General features: G+C 37.3%; 1 protein-coding gene across 1 annotated transcript in view; it reads left to right on the forward strand.

The window, feature by feature from the left end:
- LOC111954054 (MAP/microtubule affinity-regulating kinase 3) overlaps positions 1-11,359 on the forward strand; it is a 144,009-nt gene that overhangs the window by 59,202 nt on the left and 73,448 nt on the right. Inside the window, 1 exon segment of the mRNA XM_070435733.1 lies at positions 1,039-1,087. Coding sequence (XP_070291834.1) covers positions 1,039-1,087 — 49 coding nt within the window.

Genomic DNA, 11,359 nt, shown 5'->3' on the forward strand with positions numbered 1-11,359 from the left:
GTGACACATCATCTCATTATGGGGTATTGTGTGTAGGTCAGTGACACATCATCTCATTATGGGGTATTGTGTGTAGGTCAGTGACACATCATCTCTATTTAATCCATTTTAAGTTCAGGRTCTAACAKCATTTGGAAAACGTCAAGGAGTGTAAATACTTTCTGACGGCCCTGTAGATGGATGGAGGAACAGGGACGGACTACCCAGGGCACACCCCGTAGGCCAATCGCATACAAGTGGCCAGAGACAGGAGTGAGCGACTGTCCTGCTCCTTCATGAAAGAGGGAGGGAGGAAATGAAAATAGGCAGAGGGAAAGAAAGGCAGAGGAAGTGTTTAGCAAACTTCCCAGAAAGTCATAGTCTGGGAGAGTTGGGAGGCTCTCTCTCTCGTTCATGTGGAAGTAACTTGTGTGTGTGATTGTTTTTGGGGCGGTACGAGGGCTAGAGAGACTTGAAGTTACCATTAAGAAAAGTAATATGTGTTTGTATTGTGAGACTGTGTGTGGAAACCTGTATTAAAGTACATACTTTAGTTTTACTGTCCAGTATTGGCCTGTATACTGTCCCTCTCACGACCACAGAATGTAACCAGTTATTCTACTGATAGTTGTAGCTGCTTCGTGTGATGTATTATTGTCTTTACCTTCTTGCCCTTTGTGCTGTGCCAAATAATGTTTGTACCATGTTTTGTGCTGCTACCATGTTGTGCTGCTGCCATGTTGTGTTTCTTCCATGCTGTGTTTTCATGTGTTGCTGCCATGCTATGTTGTTGTCTTAAGTCTCTCTTTATGTAGGGTTGTGGTGTCTCTCTTGTCGTGATGTGTTGTCCTGTATTTTTATTTTGTTTTTATTTTTATTCCCAGCCCCCGTCCCCGCAGGAGGCCTTTTGCCTTTTGGTAGGCCGTCATTGTAAATAAGAATTTGTTCTTAACTGACTTGCCTAGTTAAATGAAGGTTAATAAAATAATTGAAATGTCTGGATCAGAGAGAATGGTTTACTTCTTCTAAACGTCCTTTCTTTTCTCTATCTGTCTTCAGCTCTTCAGGGAAGTCCGAATAATGAAGATTCTAAACCATCCAAACATTGGTAAGTGATTCGTACTGACTTACCTCTTGTTGGGAGAAAGTTAGGGCTGCACAATATGATTTCTGTACCAAATATTACAATTTTACTTGAGATTTATAGATCAAAACACTTGGGTAAACTGTTGGAATTTTATGGTTGGAATACAGTGGCTTGGGTAAACTGTTGGAATTTTATGGTTGGAATACAGTGGCTTGGGTAAACTGGACCCAGTTCAGAATGTAAATCGACTTGAATACTTAGGGTAATAACTCCTAATCCCGTTTTCTCCAGTATTCTTCACATTGTCAACGCCCAGTTCATTAAGACATTGATACGGTTTAGGTGGGTGATAAGGAAATATCTCGTAATAGTTAATAATCTCTCAAAATCGTTTCAGATTGTTACATTGAACTGGTGTGAACTGGCAATATATGATCTGAACCAGTACACCCAGTTAAACGATCCAGTGTTATATTGAGCTGCTTCAATTGTGAATGGTAATATTGAATGAACAGTTACAACCTAAATCGTATCATGATGTTATTAATATGTTTGTAAGTAGGGGAATTGGATAATGACATTGAGTTCAGATAATCATATTCCACTTATAACACGCTTCATCGAGTGTCAATTATCACTTGCACTAGCATGGTGGTGATGCGAAGTTTATGACTTATTTCAGATTAGTAACCTAACGTATCATATTCTCGATTCGTACCTCATATGAGCTGGTCTCAATGTGAAAACTGGCTAAGTATGAAATTTAGATAGTAAACCTAAATCAGTGATCAGTGTTACATTGAGCTGGGTGAATGGAATATGAATGACAGTAACCATAAACGTTATCAGTGTTACATTGAGCTTGGTGAATGAATATGAATGATTATAACCATCGTATCATGTAATGAGGCTGGGTGAATGGATATTATGAAATAGTAACCAAATTTATTTCAGTGTTACATTGAGCTGGGTGAATGGGAATATGAATGACAGTAACCTAAACGTTCAGTGTGATATGAGCTGGCGAAAATAGAATACAGTAACCTAAACGACAGTGTTATATGAGCGGGTGAATGGAATATGAATGACAGTAACCTAAACGTATCAGTGTTATATTGAGCTGGGGAACGAATATGAATGATAGTAACCTAAACGTATTCAGTGTGATATTGAGGCTGGCGTGAATGGAATATGAATGACAGTAACCTAAACGTATCCCAGTGTGATATTGCAGCTGGAGTGAATGGATATGAATGACAAGTAAACCTAAACGTATCAGTTGGTTATATTGAGCTGGGTGAATGGAATATGAATGATCTAACCTTAAACGTACAGTGTTACATTGAGGCTGTGTGAATGGATATGAATGATAGTAAACCTAACGTATCAGTGTACATTGAACTGGGTGAAGGAATATGAATGATAGTAACCTAAAACGTATCAGTGTTACATTGAGCCTGGTGAATGGAATATGAATATAGGTTAACCTAAACGTTATCAGTGTTACATGAGCTGGTGAATGGAATATTGAATGACAGTACCTAAAAACGTATAGTGTTACATTGAGCTGGGTGAATGAATATGAATGACCAGTAACTAAACGTTATCAGTGTATATTGAGCTGGGGTGATAATGGATTATGAATGAATGTAATAACCTAAACGTATTCCAAGTAGTCTTATTATTGAGCTGGAGTTGCGAAATGTGACATATAGATATGATTATTACACCAATATCGCTAACCCAGTCAGTGTCAATCTTGAGACTTAGTGAAACACTGATACTTGAATGGAATATTTGGATATGACAGTAACCTAATAACGGTAAACAGTGTTACATTGAAGCTGGGGGAATGGAATATGAATTGTCATACTGTAACCTAAACGTATCAGTGTTATTTTTGAGCTGGCTGTGAATGGGAATATGAATAGATACATATACCTAAAATCGTTTATCAGTGTTTACCATTGAGCTGGGTGAAAGTGGATATGAATCACAGTCAACTTACAATAGTAATCAGCTCTTAACTATTGTATACACTAGAGACCTGGATACGCTTTTGGTTACGATATGCTGTAATGGAAATATGTATCATGATAGTTCTCCACCTAAAACGTTTACTCAGATGCTCGATATATATATTGAGACTACAGTCGTTGAGGATACATGGTATATTAGACTGGAATTGAGTAGTAACCTAAAACGTTAATCGAGTTGGTTACTAATATTGACGACTTTGGCGTAGTATAATAGGGCCATAATGTTACAACCTCTTTGACAGTAACCTAACGTACTCCAGAGTGTACATTTGAGCTTGGTTGAAAATCGAGTTGAATTAACTGATTTGTTAGTAGAACCTAAACGTAGTTCCAGTGTTATACATAATATTGATTCGATGCCATTGTGCGCGATGTCATCGCCAAGGGACATCTCAATTGTGAGAAATAACGATACGTGAATCATAAAACGGTTATCGAGTGATGTATACTCTGAAGTGCGACTGTTGTCAAGTGAATGGAATTTCCATTCACCCAGACTTCAAATTATGATACAGATAAACTTCCCTAAAGATCGATCTTTTATGGCTATGTGTTCTATTGAGCTGTATGTCATAATTTGTGAATCGACATATGAATATGTATCGTACCACCTAAAACGTATCAGGTTATAATCTGTGCAAACTGATGGTCAACACTGATGTGAAATGGAATATGACAGTTGATTATAACCTTAAAACGTATCAGGTGTTTTACATTGAACATGGGTGAATGGGAATTGATTCATATTGAGATAGTAACCTAACGTAATCTCAGTGTCACATTGAGGCTGGATCACACCCAGAGTGACATTGTACAATATGTAAAATGATAGCTAAAACTAAACCGTATTCCCAGTGATTTATATATGAGCGTTTAGGTTATCTACTGGTCATTGCATATTCCATTCACCAGCCGGTAGAAAGTATAGACCGACTGATAAGTTTAGATGTTAAACTATCATTATTGCATATTCACATTCCATCCCAGCTCAAATAGTAACCTAAACGGTATCAGTGTTTTGACATTGAGGCTGAACAGCAGTGCATGATGGAGATAATACTGAGATTGATATGTAACCTTAAACTTATATCGACGTTTTACTTTACCATTTGAGCTGCAGTAGTCTCGTATCAGCCCAGCTCAATGGTGAATTATGAACATGATTAGTAACTCCACTAGTTATAACGGTTACTAATTCAGCTGATTCATATTATTCTACGTTCACTCGCGGTGAATGCAGAAGTATGATCAAGTACTCCGTAACCTACACTGAACGTATACTCTCCTCAATGTGTATTATGGAGCTTGGTACGATTGAACGGAATCAATTTCATATTTCCATTTCACCCAGCTCAATATAACACTGATACGTTTTAGGTCTATCATTCATAATTCCACACCCAGCTCAATGTAACATGATACGTTTTTAGGTTACTATCATTCATATTCCATTCACGCCAGCTCAATGTAAACACTGATACGTTTAGGTTACTATCATTCATATTCCATCACGCAGCTCAATGAACACTGATACGTTTTAGGTTACTGTCATCTCATATTCCATTCACCCAGCCTCAATATAACACTATACGTTTAGGTTTACTTCGATTCATATTCCATCTCACCAAGCTCAATGTTAACACTGATACGTTTAGGTACTATTCATTCATATTTCATTCCACCCAGCTCTCAATGTAACACTGATACGTTTAGGTTACTGTCATTTCAATTCATCTCACCCAGCTCAATGTAACACTGATTAGATTTAGTTTATCATTCATATTCCATTCACCCAGGTTCAAATGTAACACTTGATACGTTTAGTTACTATCATTCATATCCATTCACCCAGGCTCAAGTAAACACTGATACGTTTAGGTACTATCATTTCATATTCATTTCACCCAGTTCAATGTAAACACTGATACGTTTAGTGTTACTATCATCATATTCCATTCACCCAGTTTCAATGTAAACATTTGATACGTTTAGGTTATACATTCATATTCCATTCAACCCAGCTCAATATAACACTGATACGTTTAGGTTACTGTCATTCATATTCCATTCACCCAGCTCAATATCACACTGATACGTTTAGGTTATAACTATTCAATTATTTGCAGCCAATATGGGATACCCAGCTAATGTTAAACATCTGAATACAACGCTATTAGGCTTAATACTGGTAGTTTTCCATTCATATATCAGTGTTGTTTTGCCATATATCAATACCCCCAAACCCACGACAGCACATCAATAGTGTAACCAAATTCTGTGATACGTTATGTTAGAGGTGGCGTTTGACCTATTGTGTAAGATGGAATAATCCTTTTCAAAGCACCTCTGTTCACTATCCATATCCATCCCAGGAGGCTAAAATCCATTAAACACTGATACGTACTACGGCGTTACACCTATTCCATTCATATTCCATTCACAACCCCAGCATCGCACTCTCCCAATCTAACAACTGAATACGTTATTCTATAGACGAGGGTGGTTACTATCATTCCGTACCATCACCCACAGATGATCAAATGTAACATTACTACGTTAGGGTTTCTAATCATAATTCATATTCGCATTCAACCCAGGGTCTCTAATGTAACACTGATACGTTTAGGTTACATCCACTATTCAATTTTTGTATCAAAAAACTGATAATAGTCCATTTCAGCCCAGGCCAATGATACTTAACGACTCTAATCGTTTATTAATACGCTAGAGGTACTGGTGATGAATAACGCCAACTTCATAAATTCCGTATATATCTCCTAAGTTCACCCAGCTCAATCTGTGATATGGGCTGTGTGCTAACACTGAGTACGTTTCAGATTTGTGGTACTATCATTCAGCTATTCCCGTTCCGCTCTTGCAAGACTTCTGCAAAATGTGTTTACACTGATACGTTAGATGAAATGACAGTTTAAACCTTAAACCGTTATCTTATCATTCAGTATATTTCCATCATCACCCAGCTCAATATATGTAACACTGATACGATCTTTATAGTAGTATACTATATCAACATTCATATTCCATATCATCTCCGGACCTCAATATAAGGCTGGCACTGATCGTTTAGGTTACTGTCATCATATCTCACATTCACCCAGACTCAACTCATGAAACACTGATACGAGTGAATACCGGTTACTGATCGAGTTCATACATTCCACCAGCTCCAGATGTTAACACTTGTATACGTTTAGGTTATTAACATTCATATTTTCCATTTCACCCAGCTCAACTATATACACTGATACGTTTAGCCAGTGAACTGTATAGCGCGTCCCAGGTGAATGTGGTTGGAGAATTGAATGAGAAATGTACTACTCAATTCCATATTCCATTCACCCATGCTCAATGTCAAACCATTGATACGTTTAGAGTTACTTCTAATTCATAATTGTCCATCTACAGCCTGAATAGTTAACACTGATAAACGTTCTACGTACAGAGTTACTATCATTCATATTCCATTACCCAGCTCACATTTATAATCGTTAATTCAACACTGATACGTTACGCGCGTCAGATGGTGTAACATTTGATGTCTGGTGCGGATATACCCGTGAATTAGGTGAATCATTCACGTACTTCCATTCACCCGAATGATGCTAGTCATATATAACACTGATTACGTTAACAGGTTACTGTATTTCATACTTCCATTCCACCCACGTCTCAAAATCCGGTAATCAATCTTGATACGTTATAGTAGGTTACAGTTACTGTCATTCATAAAATGAACCACGTGGATTCACCCAGCTCACATGTCAAGACATCTGATACGTCTATGGTTACTATCATTCATAGTCACTCTTTCACCCAGCCCGAAATGTAACACTGATACGTGTAGGTATCCCGTGAAGTGGTCGTGGAATTATCTATATGAAACTCAGATTAGTACCTAATAACGATCAGTTCTATGTTAACATTGAGCTGGTGAATGGAATTAATGATATTCCATTGATACGTATCACCTAACCAGAGCCGTATCTTCAATATGTTACATAATTCTTGAGGTACTGACGCGTTGATGATGCTGTAATTGCTCGTTATGATATGAAGCAGTAAGTCCTAAATTACTTAACAGTGTTTTACATTCAGAGGCTGGTGTTTGATATGGAACTAGTTAATGAATGTACCCCAAGTAACCTATAAACCGTATCAAGTGTTATATTGAGCTGGCAAGTGAACGGAAATGCTACAATGATAGTATACCTAAACATTTGTCAAGACACTGATACGTTTGTGATAATTGAGGCTGGTTGAATGGAATAGTATGACGAGAATGACAGTAACCACCTAAATATCTCGTATTCCATCACCCAACGAGTTCTTATCTGAAGATGGTATTAACAGTCGTAAATGAATAGATGATATGACCAGTAACCTAAACGTTATCCGTTCTCAAGGTTTTAGTCTTGTCATTCATATTTCACTCAATTGCACCAGCACTGTAGGCTTCAATATCACCACGTGATGATAATGGCAATGTTAGGATGATTACTGTCAATTCATATTCCATTCACACAGGATCCTCGATAATCCTAATAACGTATCACATCCTGTTACTATGATACACGTTTTAGTGAGTCTAGCTATGTCATTCATGTAGTATATTCGGCATTATTCACCATCAGCATCAAATGAAATTAACTAAATCGATTAAACATCACGTTGATGTATCCATGGACTGTGTTAGTTGTGAATGAATAATGACATGCAGTGAATCCACTAAAACTCGTATCTACAGTATGCTTTACATATTTGACAGCCCTGCCTCAATAAATAGTGAATAGTGATAAATCAGCTGATGACAGCTTTAAACCGTTCTTAAAGACGTTTTAATATCAGTCGTCTATCTAGATATTGTTCAAATTGCATATATACACGCCAGTCTCAATGTAACATAGTACGTTTAGTTACTATCATTCATATTCCATTCACCCAGCTCAATATAAACCACTGATACGTTAGTTACTATCCATCATATTCCATGTGATCATCGCCAGCTCAATGATAAGACCAACTGATACGATTTGTAGTAGATGTACGATATAATTCATCCATTTCCATCTCTACACCAGAGCTCCAATATAACACTGATACGTTTAGTGTTCGTAATCTCTCCATAGTGTTCATATATCCATTTCACCCAGCTCAATGCTTTAAACAGCTGATACGGTTTAGCTGTTACTTATCATTCATATTCCATTCACCCAGCTCAATGTAACCTGATCTTAGGGTTACTATCATTCATATTCGGCATCATTCCTAGGAATCTCAAGGTAGAACCAACTTGATACGTTTAGTATGCTGAATGGTAGTAACCTAAACGTTGTTTCTCAGTGTTATATTGAATGCACCTGTTCATATGTCCATTCACCCCCCGTGAATGGAATTATGCACAGTATATAACCTAAACGTATCAGTTGGTTACACTCATATTGAAGCTGGTATAACACTGATACGTTTAGTTTTACGTCATTTTCATATTCCATTCACCCAGGCTCAATATAACACATCTGATACGTTTAGATATACTGTCATTCATATTCCATTCACCCAGCTCAATATAACATCTGATACTCGTTTTAGGTTGACTATCATTTCATTATTCCATTCACCCAGCTCAATTATAACACTGTAATACGTTTTAGTGAATGGAATGGTTACTGTCATTCATATTCCATTTCACCCAGCTCATAGTGTACACTGATAATCGGTTATAGGATACTATCATTCATATTTCCCATTCAGTAAACCCCTCAGCTTCAAAAACTCGATATAACATCTCCTCTGCGTGTGTTATGGATACATATCTTGTTCATAATTTCCACTGTTCGAACCCAGTCTCAAAATATAACACTGATATCTTTTAGTCGGTTATGGACTATCAATTATCATGAATTAATTATGATTAACCTAAACCATCGTATCAAGCCTGCTAGTCATCATTGGAGCTGGTGCTTAACGGCTGATAGCTGTTGTATATAGCGGAAGTTTATGAATTGATAGGTAACCTTAACATGTATCATGTAGTTCATTATATCGCAAGCTGGTTCACCCAGGCTCAAATGTAACACTGATAACTTGTTTTAGGTTACATGTCATTCATATTCCATTCACCCAGCTTCAATGTAACACTGATACGTTTAGGATTACTATCATTTTCATATATTCCATCTCCCCCAGCCCCTCAATATTTTATAACACATATACGTTTAGGTTACTATCATTCATAGTTCTCATGTTTCACTCGCGAGATATCAAATGGCTAACACAGATATGACTAGTAATTAGCGCTAAATGGTTCGATCTTATCCTCAGTTCGATGATAATTTACTTATGCTGTCGAGACCAGTCAATGTAACACTGATAGCTGTTTATGGAATGAGTGAGTTTGAACCTAAGTAACATTCCACTATTTCCATTAATCGTATTCAGTGTGGTTCAAATACTAATAACAGTTGGCGTGCCTTGTGACGTGTGATATGTGTTCTGAGACTGGATCAGTTACAATTAGTGATCCAAATAGATACATGACAAAGTAACCTAAACGTTTATCAGTGTTACTATATAGAAGCCACAGTGCGGGTGAACCGGATCTCATGAAATGATTAGTAACCTAAACGTATCAGTGATATAGACTACTTGCAGTGACGTTTCTGGGAGATGGAGATCATGTATATGACTCAGTCAATCCCAACGTATTCAAGTGTGGATTATTTGAGCTGGGTGGATATGGTATAATCTCATGAATTGACCAGATCACCAAGCCTCTAACGTGATTACATCTGGTATATATCGTTTGTGTACTGGTGTTACTATCATTTCATATTCCATTTCACCCAGTGTATAACACTGATTACGTTTGAGGTTGAGATCGTGATACTCAATGCATATGATTTCTACACCTCTAAACGTAATCATCCCGCTCAGTGTTACATTGTGACATGCACTGATACGTTTATATGAGTATATTGATGATAGTACGCTCTAAATACATACTGTCTTTTCCTCGAATGTTTACAATTCTGAAATACTGTGGGTATGAATATTATGATTTTGACTTATCAGTATCGTTTTCTCATTCACCCAGATTCAATTGGTAACATTATGTCTAATACGCCTACAGTTCTTCGCGGTATCCTTCTCTATAGTTAATCTACTCCATTCACCCAGGCTCTCGCGATGTAAGCGATCGGGTGATACATTTAGGTGTTATATGGAACTGTCAATTGCATATAATCGCTATAGGTACAACCCAGTACTACAATGTAACAGTGATTACGCTATGAGTGGTTTAACATTTGATGACTCTGTGATATGGCGACATATCATCTCGCATGGAATATCGGCTTCGAATATAAACATACTGATTACGTTTAAAGAGTGACCAGTAGATCCTCTATATTATTGCACAGTGTCATAATTCTCAATTTCCAGCATGGTTCTCAATTTTTGAGGCTGTTTGGTTGTAACTCTCATACCTTTTCTGATTACCGTTTATGGTTACTGTCATTTCGATATGCATTTCCATTCATTGTCAGCGTTGAGTGTGCGCAATATTGGTATTAACACTTATACGTTTAGGGTGTGTACATAATAGACCTTCTCTTGAGTTTCAAACCCTTATAGAGACGATTTTATGGTTGAATTCACAGTAGGGTCTTCGCGAGTGGTCATACCACTGTTTGCTAACCTGTTATACTGAGTGAGTTTTGAGCGCACCTAAGATACACGTATGGTGCAGCTTGGTGGGGACATATCCTAGCCTCCTTTCTTAGTTTGGTCTAATGATCCATATCGCCAAACTCGCGAAAAAGTAAGGAAAGTATGAAATGTTAATATGTGTGCAGAGTAAGAAAAAGATGTATGGTCAATCCCGTTGGACAGTTAAACTCTGAGAGTCGAATAAGAAGTATGCGATCGAGGTTGACAGTGAGCTGGAAATCGTGAATGGGAAATGAATGACCAAGAACCTAACGTATCAGTGTATATTGAGCCTGGCGGGTGGAATGGTATGCAAATCTGATTGTATTACTAAATCCAGTATACATAGTGAATTTATATTTGAGCTGGTAAGTTCCAACATCGAGTGAATGTAATATGATAATCGATTTTTCAGTAACCCTAAAACTGTAGAATCCAACGTGGTATAATCTGAGCGAGGAATGATATGGTAAATGAGTTACTTACCAACCAATCAGTTATTATTAAATTCAACCAGCTACCCAGG

Source organism: Salvelinus sp. IW2-2015, linkage group LG28 (assembly GCF_002910315.2).
Source record: "Salvelinus sp. IW2-2015 linkage group LG28, ASM291031v2, whole genome shotgun sequence".
Taxonomy (NCBI): domain Eukaryota; kingdom Metazoa; phylum Chordata; class Actinopteri; order Salmoniformes; family Salmonidae; genus Salvelinus; species Salvelinus sp. IW2-2015.